A 15,237-nucleotide genomic window follows, 5' to 3' on the forward strand; every position below is an offset into this window, starting at 1 on the left:
CTGCAGGAAAACACATTTTTCATCTTTTAATGTTTTGGTACCAGCCTGCTTGTTTATTTCAGGTAGGAGATTGTGTTTTGTCAAATTCAAGAAATGTGGAAGAGTTTAAAAATTAACTATTTTTAAGGTATCCGTGGCATTCTTCTTCTAGTACCTAATTACAAACACTGAGCACAGAGGTCATCTGGGGGCTTCTGTTGTATTCAGCAGACTTTTATTCTGCTCAGTCTCACACAGGAAATTTGAAAAGAAGGTGTTTAGTTTCAAAGTTTTCCCTCTGTCTCACACTTAAAGAATATTTTTGTTGAATCTTAGGAGTTTTGAAGAAGTTGGAGGAGGAAGATTTGGATGATCTTTTACGGAAGCGGTTGAAGGATTCAAGTGAATTGCCTGGTGCTTTGTGGCACATTTACGCTGGCAAAGATGCTGACAAGATAAGAGAGTTTCTGCAAAAGGTTAGATTCATTACACATGATTTATAAATGAACCAAGTACTTAGTAAATCAAAGGGAGCTGGCAGAAACCACCAACTCCACCTGAGTGCAAGGGAAGGGAGGGAAGTAAAATTACTTCTTTATAGCACCTAAAATAAATTATAATTGACCTGCTACATCATCAACAAATAAAATACATGGCATGATACATATTCACTTTGTAAGAGTTACAGGTGGCCTGCAAACCCTGAAGGCTCAGGAGGGCATGGAGATTTTTCTTGTCCTTCTCTAATACAAAAGATAATCCGTAGGATGATGTTTTTCTCTCACTGATCCATTCTTGCATTATCAGCTGCTGGATTTTTGGTGAGTTGTCCCATGCCAAAACCCTGACCTTGTCATCCAGCAGCCACTGATGTTCCTCAGGACTCTGTTAAGGTCACTTAGCTCAAAGAACTTGCCTTGGCTCTCTTAGTGAAGGTGGAAGCACTGTGATAATGTATCCAAGGGCAGCAAACTTATTCCTTAGCTACAGTGCAGCCTGTGGTGCAACAAGTTAGAGCCACATCAGAACCTTTCAGGTCATTCCATAGGATGGATATTCATCAGTGGCATTAAATGTAGGGATACCATGTTGGAAGCAGTTTTCTGTGCCCTGTCTTCAGCATGTTTTGATGTTCTAGGAGACAGCCTGGCTGGATGACATAGAAATACCAAAATATCACTGAAGTGGTTGCTCGAGGAAAAGAAATCTTTTTTCTCTTCTACTATGGAAAGAAATCAGATGAGTTTTAACTGGCTGAACCAAAGGGGTCCATAAACAGGCTGGAGGCCAAAGGCTCTACTGCCAGCAGGGAAAAGCCTTAAGAGCTCTAGCAGTGAAGATTGTTTTGGACAATGAAGCAGTGTTTCTGTACCAGGGCAGCTGTCCTCTGGTGACTCAGACATTTGCTCTTTGGCAAGCTGAACTGGGGGGGGAAATGAGCACTAGTAAATAAAACACAGCTGATTCCAGGAGATTATGAATTATACAGCAAGACTTTTCTGTTCATTCAAAAAGTAGATGCTCATAAATTAGATTGTGGCTCTTCAGTTTGAAAAAGAATTGTGAACAAAAGCACAACTGCAAGGGAACAGGTGGACAGTGAGGAGTATTCAGCGTTTCCTGTCTCAGAGCAGTCAAGGGATATTGTGAAACTCTTTGAGCAGCAGGTTTGAAACAGAAGCACTTAGGGTGCTGTGTAATGAAGGTCGTCATTTGCTGCCATGGCTTGCCCTGGTATCCAAAATGAGTCGTGTACTGGAGTGTATTTTGGAAGTACTGAATGGGAGATTAATTGATGGGTAAACGCTGGGACCATTTGCTTGCTGATAAGAGATAAAATCTCACTATCTTGTTACAGTTATCCCCCTACAGAAGAAGGGGGATAATACTGAAGAACAGCTTCAAGCTCTGCATCACATAATTAAGTATATTTAATATCAATATAAGTAAAAATCTATGTTTTTAATGAGATAATTTTCATGATAGGCGGATCAGAGTCAATAGAATTGATTTAGTAGCAGTAGCAGTAATAGTTGTTCCCCTGTGGCTCACATGGTGAGAAATGGGTGTGCAGTTTGGTTTTCCAGTGTCAGGAAGTATTTTATATGTCCATCATTTTTTCTGAATACCCTCATGGGATGGTAGGAAAATAACTTCTTATCCCAGTGTGATTGGGGTGCGAAGGGGACCTCTTGATGGCCCTCTGTCTGGCCCTGCGCTCCAGCAGAGTCACCTGGAGCAGGTTTCCCAGGACTGTAGGACCCTTGGGTTTTTATCTGCTGCTTTTTTCCTGAGCTGGGGTTGTGGTGGTGCTTGTCTGTGTCAAAACTGAAGGTTGTAAGTCTGAGGAATTGGCAGCACAGGAACTCCTGAGGTCAGATATTATTTTCTGGATGAAAGAAGTCACACAGAGAGTGTCTGGCCCATTAGTAGATTATTGTGCAGAGTTTTTTACAGCTCTGCATTTTGGAGTGGGAGTGCTGCAGATGTCTTCAGTTCAGTGGGACTTCACAGTTCCTTTGAGGCTGTTTTGAATCCCTGACTAGAGCTCTTGTTTGGATATTGGGAACACAGTAACGTTACTGGCAAGTTAGATATATTTTCAGTTTATCAGCAAAAGGTTTGGTTATTTTGGAAGTGACTTGGGATCTGTTCTGTACTTTCAGATAGCAAAGGAGCAAGGCTTAGAAGTTTTACCCGAGCACGATCCAATACGTGATCAGAGCTGGTATGTGAACAGAAAACTTCGCCAAAGACTTTTCGAAGAATATGGAGTAAAAACCTGTACGGTTATTCAGTTCCTTGGAGATGCTATTATTCTACCAGCAGGAGCACTTCATCAGGTAATGTACCTCAGCTTAAAGACACGCAGAATTAAATAGCATAAATGCAGTAAAATGACTTTTTTTCCAAAGACATAGATACATCTGTATGCAAGTAGATTTTATTTTCTTATTAGTGGCTGTTAGTATATAGGAATGTAAAATAAAGTTACATCTAGTGGTGTAACTGATTAGCCAGTGCTAATGTACAGCAACTCGAATGCCTTAAATATTAGTTCCTTTTTTTGCTTTAGAATTACAAATGAACAGACTATTATTAACCGCTGTTTTCCACTTTTCATTTCCTTAGCAGATTTCTAAACAAACTGGGGTTAGTTATGGCAAAGTCAGGTTAGTAATTTTTTTTCTTCTAAGCCAAAAGTTGACCTCACCCGGGAGAGGCAGGGAGAGCAGCTCGAGCAGGTAAAAACCACCTGGATGTCACTGTTTTTCTCTTCAGCCACAGGAGAATTGTAGTGGGTGTTCTGGTGTTTCTGTAACAAGGGTTTTGGTTGTTTTCCCATGCCATACTGTTTATTTTTACACAAAAGGTACATTAGTCACCTGGAGTCATCATTGTCCCTTCTTGCCATCAGAAAGAGTGATACTGCCTTTGCAGCAGCTGAGCTGATTTAATCCTTAGTTATATAAGGAAAAGTACTGCCAGTGGGGCAGTTCTGGAGAAACAGGATGAATTTGTGTCAGTCAGCTTCAGTCATCTCCTGGCACTGCCTTTTGTTTGGCCTTTTTTTTTTTTTCCCTCCCAGTCTGTGAACTGCTGCTCCTTGGTGAAAAGAGGAAGAAAGCACAATTGTTTTGGGGCCGTTATAGATTTATTTCTTTCTTCACTCCATTAACCTTTTCCTGCTTCAGCAGGAAATGGAACCTTCTTCCTTGCTGTGTCACCAGCTGCCAGGCAGCACTAACGAGGGAGCTGACTGTCCAAGAATGAGGAGCATGCCCACCCTGCACTTGGGGTTGTAAACCATCATGCTATTAAACATTTATCATTGATCTCCTCGCGGGTTCAAGCGAGGCCAGGCCTTTCTGGGGAAGATGCTATTTGGTTTCTGATGTGCAGATCAGCTTCCAGCCACTGGCAGGGAGGAAGCAATGACTTGCCATGTCACCGTGGCCAGGGCAGTGAGGCTTCTTCCTCTGTGAAAAACTGCCTGGTGATGACAGCTGCTCTGTCCCTGCTCTCTCTGCTGGCTCTGTCAGTTCTGGGGCATTGGAAACAACAGGTACCTTACCCAGACCAGGCTCCTCATGTTTCCAGTGGGTTTTTAGGTGGGTTTAATGTGGTGGTACGTAGCTCTGGATAGTCTGCAGGGATTTGTTTTCTGGCAAAGAAAAAAAACACCCAAAGAGCCCCAAACAAACCCAGGTGACCCAAATCTGGAGTTGCTGTAGGTTACCTTTCCCTGTACCTTATCTCCAGGGCTTGCTGTTACTTCACAAAGGTGAAAGAATGTCTGACATTGCTGTTGTTCTTGGCTCCTGTTGGGCTAAAGCAGCTGGGGCTCCCAGAGTCATGTATTGCATCCTCCTGTAATCTTACTCTGATCTCTGGAAACAAGGGAGAGATGTCCCAGATATGAGAGTGAAAAGGAAACCCACAGAAAATAACAAATGTACTGGGAAATTTGCTTTATATAGCATGTGACATTATATAAAGGGATGCAGAATATAAAACATGAAGTAGTGGGACTGTTCCAGGCTTCACTGCAGTTCATACGTTTAAGGACCAAAAATAAGATCACTCTTATCTCCTTGGCTTTAAACTCCAGATTTCTTTTGAAGTGGTAATGTTCTAGCTTCTGGCACCAAGGAGTTAATAACGTGGTGTTTTTAAACCTTAGTGGGTGAAGCTGAGAACCTTTTCATCTTCTGTAAGTTCCTGTGAATCTGCCACGTAGGAGGAAATGAAAGCATCGTGTTCTTTCATGTACGTGTGCACAGTGCTCTCTCTATATAGAGGTGCATAAATACTGACCTTAGGGATCAGCACCAGCACTTCAGAGATACAAAGCACATTTAAACACTGAAAAATAAGTCTGCACAAGAATACATACCACGTTGAGTTTACACATTGAGTGTTTCAGATTTACATGTGCATCATGAGTTTTTAATTATTAAAACTGGGCGAGAGTTGATACTAAATTTTGTGGTAAATTAACATTTTTATTTTTGTTTGCTCATCAGTAATGTTGTGGAGCAGAGGAAATCAGGCTGAGGGCTGGAGTTAGGGAGCCTGGGTGCCTGTGGTCACTGCATGGTGTAGGTCAGACGCTTCCATCCTGGAGCCAGTTAGGATTGTTGGTACACTACTGCTTCTGGTGTGCTGGTCTAGAGTTTTACTGTTCTAACAGTAAAACTGTGGAGGAGCTTGTGTGTTTTCTTCTGTATATCCTTTTTTCCCCTCTCCCAGGTTCTGTGGATTCATGTCTAGCTTTTAAAGTAACTTATTCTTAACATTTTATGGTAGCATAAAGCATTCTTGTTGCTTCCCAGGTTTCTCCTCTCCCCGTGTCCTTGCAGGCAGCAGTCACATCCCCCTGGTGATCACTGCAGTAGGCAAAGTCAGGCTGTTCCCGGGGTGGGAGGCAGAGCCTCTCCTGTGAGCTGTGACGGGCAGGGCAGCCTTGTCAGTGCCTCTTGTGGAGGGAATTGCTCTCTCGGGAGGGGAAGCCAGAAATAGATACAGCCTTGCACCGGTCACCTCTGCAGATGCTTCCCTGGATGCAGCGTGAGGGATGTGCTGTGGGATCACGCTGTGTCCTTCCTTCTCGGCTGTGTGAGTCGGGAGCTCAGCAGTGTCCCTGCCTTGCTGATGTCTGGGCCTTGTTCGCTCTGTGGGACTTGGAACAGGGAGCCCTGAGCTCTCCTTGGAACTTCCCCAGCTAAAAAAGGAGTGTTGTGCTGTCCTGAATGAGTCACTCTTTCTGCTGCTCCTCTGTGGGTCATGCTGCATCACAGGCATCTGTAGGGATGCCCTGCCTGCTTTTAACTCGGTGGCTCCAAATTTGTAAAATGTTTTGGCGATAAATTAAAAGCTAAAGGTACTGGAGTCAGTGATTGAAATGTGGTGTTGAGGCTCCCTGCAAAACTCGTTCATAGAGAAACAGGTTATTATAATGTTGGGTTTTATAGTGGTATTATCTTGATTTAACAGCAGGATTATATATTGTAAAATTACGTGCTGGAGGTAATGCGACATCCTGGCGATGTTCCGATAAGGATGTGGGATAAAGGTCTGGGCGTGGCGAGTGCAGAGCTCCCGGAGCTGAGCCTTGCAGGAAGTGGCTGATCCTGTGGCCGTGAGGACGGGTGGGTGGCCCTTTCCTCCCTGCCCAGTCACCTTTCCCTGTCCCAGCCCAGGTCTGAGGCTTTTCCAACGCTCCACCCATCTCCTGGCCCTGCTGGAAAACCTCTGCTGTGTGTGGGCTGGGTGTGAAGCTGTTGTCAGTGCAAGCTGGAAGTGGCACAGGCGTGGGAGTGCTGCACTCCTCACCCCGCAAACCCCGGGGGATCCTCGCTGAACGTTTTTATTTGTGTGTGTCACTGTATCAGCTCGTGCTATAAATATTATAAATAGAACTGCCTGTGGGCTGCCAGGGGGGTATTCCCATGGTAAAATCTGTCCTCCCCACAGGCTTTTCACACGGATAAGACAGGCCCTGGAAGGGAAGGAGGTTTAAGGCATAGCAGAATGAAAGGTCTGAGGGAAACATTCCCTATTCTGCCATGGAGGGAGAGGGAGTTGGTGAAACCTTGTCTTGGTGAGGAGAAAGTGAATGAGTCCTGTGGGATTTGCATGGGCTGGCAGGGAAAACAAGGGCAGGTAGAGACTTGAAAGAGGTGAGAAGTCTGAGGGAGGAGAGGGGGCTGTAGCCAGGCAGAGAAATTTCAGCCCAGGCTCTAGGAAATTCCCTGAGAGGGGGAGCCTCATGATGGCACTTGTGCAGCTGCTGCCTTGCTCCTGGCTTTCTGTAAACTGTGGCATCAACAAACCCTCCTGGAATCTGGAATGACTTCTGTTGTGATTCACTCTCAGGAGGGACCAGCACTGCTTTGTCCTTGATGATGGGGCTGCAGAAACCCTGCATGCAACACAAGTGCTGAGCTGGAGTTACCACTGGGAGTTCAGCTGTAGAGGGCTGAGCTGCCCACGCTTGGGCAGTGGTTTTGAAGAAGAGAATAATTTTTAAATTAAGTCCTGTGTCCTCAGCTGTGCAGGCCCCAGGGGTTTCTTTGAATGTCAGGTACCATAATGGAAATTTTAGAGTATGCATTTAAAAACTCTAGATTTTGCTAGGTTTGACCTTAAACTGTACAGATCTCTGTCAGCCCTGAGCAGGGTGGGACTGGGTGTTGCTGGGATGTCAGCAGAGCTGCCTCCCCAGCCCCAGGCTTTGGGAATTCCACAGAATTGCACAACTCTGAGGAGCTGTTGGAGTTCGGGGAAGTGAGGGTTTTGACATGCTGAATTACAAATTACAGTGTAATTTGTAAGGGTTTAGGGGTGAAAATCCGATACTGAATGTTCCTGAAGGGAACCAGCAGGAGTTGATAGTCGGGTCACAACCAGGAACTGTTTTCCCTCTCCCCTGTCCTCCAGGTAGGACCTGAGTGGCAGGAGATGGTGTCTGTTCCTCAGCAGTTACACCAGTAAGAGGAAAGTGCTTTCCCCCCCGCCCCTTCTCAATCTACCCCTTTCTTTGTTCATGATTTTTTTTTTTCTTTTGAGTGTTCCCACCAGCATTAATCTGCTCCATGAGTGTGGAAGCTCCCAGAGGAGCTGGGTCCTGCAGGGCAGGGCTGTGGCCGGGTGGGTGTGCGGATCCAGCGCCTGCGCCCTGTCTGGAAAGGCTGTGCAGCAGCTGGTGAAAGGCTGTGCAGCAGCTGGTGAAAGGGTGGAATAACACATCAGAGTGTTCAAAGTGTGCCTTTTGCCAGAAGCTCTTAGATAAGTCAAATACACTTAATTGCTCTATACCTGTGAAGCTGCCCTTTAGTCTGATAAGGCTGTGGTTAAGGGATGTCAAGGCCCATTCTTTTCTCAGGTCTTTCTGCCAAAGAATAACCCCAAATACTAATTATCAGTCTCTTCTTGTTATTTTGGATAGGTGCAAAATTTTCACAGCTGTGTTCAAGTAACTGAAGACTTTGTGTCTCCAGAACACCTTGTACAGTCATTTCACTTAACGCAGGAGCTGAGGCTGTCGAAGGAAGAAATCAATTACGATGATAAACTGCAGGTAGGAAGCGGAGGCTGCTCTGGAAGCAGCTGGGAAGGCAGGGCTGGGAAGGCAGGGCGTGCTGGGGCTCATTGAAATGCCGAGCAGTTCGTGGAGCTACTTCCTCACTGCTGTTCACACAGAATAACAATGAGCAGCAGCTTCAATGCCAGGGCTCTAAACGACTCTCCCTTGAGTTGCTGGTTTTATTTATTTCACATGACATTTTAAAATGTGTAAAAAGCTGTTCCCTTTTGCACGGGCTTGGTGCATCCTTCCTTTTTTTTTCATCCACTGTGCTTAGCGCTCAGTCCTAAACTTTGCAGAGTTCCTCAATCACAGACCTTACTAAAATCTGTCTGATGTTCTTGCAGGTTAAAAATATCTTGTACCACGCAGTTAAAGAAATGGTGAGAGCTTTGAAGATCCACGAAGGTGAAATGGAAGATATGGATGAAAACTGAGCACGTTCTGCTTTTTGGAGTTACCATCAGAGGGAGGTCGTTTCCCCTGGCCTGTGAATGGTATGCACACTAATTTAAGCTTCACAAACCATCAGTGCCAAGAAAAAATAGTCATCGTATTTACTTGTTAATGACACTGCGACGGTAGAGCTTCGTATCACAGCCACTGTGATTCCATGTTCCACTTGCAAACAGTTGAGCAGCATTCTGCTGTCTGTATTATAATGTACATGAAGTTTGTGAAATGTCAAAGATTTAAGATGATGTATTTATTTTTGGAAAAAAACCCACAAGATTCTATGCTATATTGTTGATCAAATGTAAATGTGACTTGTACAGTTTGCTAAAATAATTCAGATATTTTTCACTACATTGAGACAGTTACTGTGAGAGTAGGACACAAACACCAGCTATTGCCTGCATTTGGGATCTTGCTGAGTCCGCACAGCAGTCATGTCATAATCTGAAAATTACTGCCAAATAATTGTAAACTTTGTAAAATATAAAGTATATAAAGTAGATATTAAATACAGACACTTCAGTATTTTATTGAAGCTATTCAGTGTACAATTAAACGTTTTCAAAAGGTGTAATTTATTTAAAAATTGTCTCATTTTGGTAAAATTTATGTGAACTTTTAAAGCTTAAATATTAAACTTAATATGCTATGTAAATATATACATATATACATTCAATGATGTATTTTTTTAAAACATTGGCTTGCTTTAATTTGTTAAAAGTGCAAGTGTTACACATGCTTTGTACATTGAAGTTGAAAGGGGTTTTACATTTTCCATTAAAATGACTTTATCAGACGTGGTGCTGTCGGTTTTTGTGCCGGTGCAGCTCCGGTGCTGCCCTCTGCGGGCCGGAGCCGGGACTGCGGGCAGAGCCACCTTCCCTTTGGGAATCGGCTCCTGCTTTGCGGAAAGGGGGAAAAGGCGTTTCTGCAGAATAATTATCTTATAACAACGAGGCTTTTTACAGTTCAAGTAATACCACAAAATAATGTTTAAAGAATATATTTGTATCTGGTTTTATTTAATAATGATGAGTGTTAGTTGAGCGGAATTCTCACTCTTGGAGTGAGTTTGAAAAGTTAAAGTGTACTTTGATTTAAGTTATTAAAACTATTGAAACGTTTGAATGGATATCAGATGCTGAGCACAGCCATTGGCCAGCTCCCAGTGTGTCTGAAAGGGGATGATAATCAGCCTGGGTACAGTAATGCGCTTGGGTCTTGCTCCCAGTCTGACATCTCACTGGGGTTTGGGTAACCAAAAAACCCCAAATGCCATATAAAATTACCCTTAAAAACAGTGAAACACAAAAGTAATTTCTCGTTGCAGAAGTCTTTAGTTGTCTTGAAAACTTGGAATTTATGTCAAATGGGGTTACTGTTGCTGTGCTCGGCAGTTGATTCTTAACTTCGAACTCGGTTCCATCCAGCATCTCCTCTCTTCTTCCCTACAGCACTGGAGCACTGGCTGGAGATGCAGGACCTGCCAGTGTACATTTGCTTAATGACAAGTGGACTCTAACCACACAGTCTTTATTTTTCAAGTTCAGGATATGTAAATGAGTGATTTTTTTTTTTAATCAAGTTTAAGTGTTTTCCTCCCAGATTGAGTTTTGGTGAGGTACTTGTAGTGTTTGTGAAATGTCTGGAGGCTGCTGAAGTTACCATTCCTGCTGCAGAGTGTCACACCCCTCCTTGTTTGCTTTCCTGCACCAAGACCAGTTGTTGGGCCTGGGCCATCACTGTCCTCTCCTTGTGCTGCTGTGTCTGCAGTGAATGGAAGAGGTTGGTTTCCCCTGGGTTACTCTCACAAAGTGTCACATTGCCGTGCCTGTCCTGGCCAAAGCCATGGCTTCCTGTGCTCCAGGCAGTGCCTGACAGCTGATGGCACCTGTGCCTCCAGCCCTGAGCTTTGGCACCATCCTTCGGGCCTGTGGGGCACTGACAGCTGCCTCTGCCATCCCTCACTGCCTGCAGGGGGGGATCCCTGCACCTCCCTGTCAGCCTGGAGGAGTTTTTACCTCCTCAGGGGGAATCGGAGGAGTCGCTGAACTGGGGCTAATTTGTATTTCCAAGTGTTAATATTTTAAGTTCTTCCTTTGTGACCTTTTTCCTGCCACCTTTGCTGATCAATCCTTAAGCGTACAACAAAGGACACACTTTTCTTTTTAATCTGCAAAAAATGTGTGGGTGAAACGGGTGGTGAAGCAGCAAGAATGTTCCCAGAGAAGAGCCTGAGAGATTGACAGGATTTTAGGACTAAAAGTGTGATTTTGGAGAGGCAAAACTGCTGGGCTCGAGCTGCAGTGTTGCATGGTGTGCAGCACTGTCACTGGGTAAGTAATCTTGGCTGCTTTTGTAGCAAAGAGAAGTGATAAATGACTTTGAACTGCATAAATAGGGTGACACTGTAGAGTTTAACTCTCCACTTGTGTAGTTTTAAAATTTTGTGGTTGGTGTGGATTTGTGATGCAGAAGAACATGACCTGATTCATTTTGCAAATTGCTTTGGGAATTGCTGCACTCGTGGGTGACACATCCTCACAAACTGCCCACCACAATGACCATTTTTCCCAGTAATTAATGGGAGGGCAAGAAGCCAAAAGCAGTGACCAAGGACAACATGGCACAAGTTGAGTGTGACAGGGAGCACTGTAAAGTGTGTATTGCTGTCAGCTTGAAAAATCCCTGCAAGTCACCTGCTGCACGGCTTGGCAGACCACAAGTTGTTAAAGTCAGTAGCTACTCCAGATACTACTAAAAGAAGCAAAAAAATTTTGGGGTTTTTTTGAGTCCTTAGTGTACCAAATTCTGCTTATTCAGTGCCTTAAGATTCCTGGCTCGGTCACAATGAAGTGGAGCTCCCCTGCAGGAAACGGGAGCAGGAAATCAGGCTGGGTCATGCTTGTGGCTGTGACCTGAGGGGTTCATGGCTGATGTCTGAGACCTGAGGGGTTTATGGGGAGGGGTTTTCTTTTCAGGTTAGTTTTTTCCCTCTTGACCATTTCCATGTTCTGTGAGGCATGTTTTTCCCATCTTCCTTTCAGAAGGACTTTTCAGGGGGGGTTCTGATCTACAGTCTCAACTATTTCAATACAGCCAAAAGTATTCAGTGAGATCAGCTGAAGCTGTTTGAGTGCAGGAATGCTGTCAGCTCCTAGAGCAGGGATATGAAGTACCATGTGTCATCTTTTGCCACCTTTCCGTTGAGACTAAGCTCTGTCTTCATCTGCTTTGCTCTCCATGAAACTCACTCTTTCCTGTCCTTTGAGAGATCACATCTCAAACTCATCAAAACTGTGAGCCCTGCTCCTCACCCCCCCTCCTTCCCAGCTCCTCACCATCACCTCCATCCTCAGCACTGCCTTACAGTAAACAACCATAGTAATGTTCTTCCTATTGAACTGCAGAGGTAACTAATGAAGAGTAAGCAATTAGCAAAGAATGAAGTGGGGCTGTGATGACCTGAGGTGTTTCAGCACAGATGGTTGCTGTGTGTATGGTTTAGCAGAAACAGAAATTGCTGGAATTACTGGCAGGGAAGTGGTCCCCGATACAGAGGTCAGATGTAGGGGTTTGTTTAACAGTCTGACTAGCAAATCTATTTATTCTGCTCCCCCAGCTTCACACAAGTTGCTCAGATCTGTGTGTGTGAGTAGAACCCCCATCTGATCAGCTCTGTGTTCTCATGCTCCCTGACCTTTTCAGTAGGTGGTAATTCTGTTTGTACCCTCTCCCGTGACATCCTGTCAACCCCTCTGCTGCTCTCCCAGCTGACAGCCTTCCCTGCCTTGTGCCTGGAACTGGGAATTTCCCTTCCTTCCTCCTTCCACAGCCACCATGGCCTGTTCTGCTGCTTTGCTGAGCAGGATGTTTGTGCTCTCCCCCACATCCTCGCTGGATGAGCTGCCTCTCCCTGTTGAGATCCTGGACTGAGGTTTTGCTGTGCTTTCCCCTCCTGACCCCCAGCTCTGCCCCAAACAATGTCAGCTCTGCCCTGCGCTCCTGCTTTCCGCCTTTTGACTTGTGCTTTGTTGGCTGGAGCTTCTCCTTCCCTGCCTTTGTGTTCCCATGGGGTGTGTGGCCCAGCAGTGCCCTGGGGGATCCACCACCATGTTCCTTTCTTCCCATCTCAGCAGGGTGCCCAGGAAGCTGCCCAAGGAGCAAATGCCCGGTAGCATTAGCAGCACACAGAGTTCTGTACCTCTCTACTTTTTTCATTTGTTCTCAGGGGTTTTGAAAAGGAAGTTACCATCTATATATAGCTGGTAGGAAAATCTTGTCTCACAGCACAGTGAAGACATCGTTTACCTGATGTGTTGTGTGCAAATAGTTGCATTCTAAACATGGGCCCTTCTAAAGGTATGTGGTAGACTGAAGGATTTTTTGTTGTCATGTTTCAAAGTGAACATTTCTGGTATCTTCCAACCATACCAAGACAATATATTGTTGACCCAGATGCCTGTTTCTTTTTCCAGTCCCTGGGCACGTGGTTTTACCGTAGCTCTGTGCTTCCTTAGTGAAATTAAAGAGTAGGGTTTAGTAGCTCTGGGGCAGGAAATCCTGTATTTTCACAGCTCTAAGGATTTCATATTGTTTGATCTCAATAATATCTGAACTCCTGCAGCAAATGGGCCTGAGGGAACACTTCAGATGATTACAAGACAAAAAGCCTGGTTAAGCTGAGGTTACTTCTGGGAAAACAAACATGGGAGAGAAAGGAGGTGCAGGAAAAGATGGCCATAGCTCTGAGTCCTGAGGGAGCAATGAGCTTTTTATACAGTTGAACTCCACATCCTCGGGCAGGAAAGCCTGGCAAATAATGTCCAGCCTATACCTGACTTGTGGCAGCGACACCACTGCTCCAATTGCTTTGGAACAGTTTGATTTTGTTTTCTGCTCTATTTTTAGTCCAATTCAGTACAGGAAACATTGTGGCTGTACTTGCTTTTCTCCATCTATTTTGCTCTCGAGTCTGCTTTTATAGAACTGTAAAGCAAGCCCAGGTTGGAGAGGTCCTGAAAGGTCTTCTGGTCCAACCTTTTGTGAGAAAGGGGAGCCTAGATGAGGTGTAGTCCATGCCAGTGAAGGCAGGTCAACACGAATTGCAGATGGCCAAAGAGCTGCTGTTGACAGGCATAGGAAGGAGTTCTAGGCTGGAGTTCCTGAACATGGAAATGCTCTCAGAGGAAGCCGTCACAAGATCCTTTTTCCCCTTTATATAAAATGAAAATATAAAACCCAACACTTCTGTATTTTGGTTTTAGCCATCATTCTAAGTAGCAATTGGTGGTGCAGTCTGCAGATTTTATTCTCAAGAGACTCCACATTGCTTCCCAGTTGCTTTTCTTTGGTTTCTCTTTCTGTGGTGATACAGCCAGAGATTGGGTAATTACAGTTTCTTTCAGCACAGCATATGTTGGCTGTATTCAACAGGGCCAGTATTTCTGGGTTCCAAGACAAGGATGGTTTCTGTGGTCAAAGCGAAGTCTATGAATAGAAGTCAGTGTCTGGACATGTATTTAAAATTGGTGAGACACTGGAACGACAGACCACAGGAGTGTTTAATTCTGTCCCGTGTAAAACAGTGCAGCCCAGACTCCCTGCCCATGGGAATCTTTCCATGAACTGTGCCAGGCTGTGTGACCGCCAGTGACTTACCTACCACTTGTTGCTGCTGCTGCAACCGGTCACCTCCTGCACAGCATTTTCCGCACCGCACCTCGTCCTGGCTCTCTCCGGCCAGGGAATGAGGCAGTCGGCACGGCGGTGTCAGGACAAGGGCACGGCGGAGGGAGGAGGGTCCCCGCGGCTCGGCAGGGCCCGGCTGGGGGCTGCCAAGGGCTGCGGAGAGCGCAGGGAGCAGGGCCCGGGCCGAGCGCCGCGGGGCCGCGGCCGGAAGGCAGTAACCGCCTAAACCAGTCCTAAATTGTTCGGGCTTAAACTAATTGCTGACATCCACGGGAGACGGCTTTCCTTAGGTTTATTGCCATGTATCTGTAAAACCTGTCCTCTAGTGGTGAGTATTCTCTGTACAACCTACCTTTCTTCCCATGCACTGAGTAATTGCTTAGGTGTGGATTCAGACTGAAGAATTCCTTACTTGGAAAAATTCAGCATCACTCACGGGAGTGGAACACTCTCGTGCTCAGCCTTACTGCTCGGAGTTGAGATTCAGCAGCAGTCCCGTGTTGAGCAGGCAGACTGCAAGAACAAACAAACATTTGCACTGCAGGAGAGAGAAAAGTTTTACCACCACTTTCCCAAAGTGGCAGCGTGGAGTTTTGCCCCCACTTGGCAACCCTTCCCACAGCTTCCTTCAGGTCTGGTGTTTTGTTTGTGGAGCTATACATGAAGGGACAGTTTAGTCTTACAAAAAGGGAGAGCTGGCAAGTCCCATACTCCCACCTCTGAGGAACCCTGACTCTTTAGCAGAGGTAGCCAGGCTAAAAGTTGCTTCCTTCTCCTATAGCTGCTCTTTGCAGAGATCGCTGAAATGTCTGCAGCCTTGAGCTACCAGCCCTGGTAGCTGCTTAAATCACTTTATTTCCATCTTGTAGCACATGCCTTTCTTTGCTTTACTTACTGTGCTGCTCTGCCTTGTCACCTGAACAGCCAGCCAGGCAGGTGTCAGCAGAGACTGTGACTTGCCCTTTGGTGGGAGCAGCGAGCTGGGGCTGCCCTGGAACAGGTCACCTCATTGCAGCTGGTCT

The 15,237-nt window shown here is 45.4% G+C and overlaps 1 protein-coding gene across 9 annotated transcripts in view; it reads left to right on the plus strand.

Annotated features, from left to right (window-relative positions):
- JMJD1C (jumonji domain containing 1C) overlaps positions 1-9,320 on the plus strand; it is a 158,130-nt gene extending 148,810 nt beyond the window's left edge. For all 9 annotated transcript variants that reach the window (XM_017826041.1, XM_017826049.1, XM_017826044.1 and 6 more), the window contains 4 exons: positions 316-455; positions 2,646-2,822; positions 7,931-8,062; positions 8,416-9,320. In XM_017826041.1, coding sequence (XP_017681530.1) covers positions 316-455; positions 2,646-2,822; positions 7,931-8,062; positions 8,416-8,505 — 539 coding nt within the window. In that variant the 3' untranslated portion in view covers positions 8,506-9,320. The remainder of the gene's footprint in view (positions 1-315; positions 456-2,645; positions 2,823-7,930; positions 8,063-8,415) is intronic.
- Positions 9,321-15,237: the final 5,917 nt, after the last annotated feature.

Source organism: Lepidothrix coronata, unplaced genomic scaffold (assembly GCF_001604755.1).
Source record: "Lepidothrix coronata isolate B3197 unplaced genomic scaffold, Lepidothrix_coronata-1.0 Scaffold124, whole genome shotgun sequence".
Taxonomy (NCBI): Eukaryota; Metazoa; Chordata; class Aves; order Passeriformes; family Pipridae; genus Lepidothrix; species Lepidothrix coronata.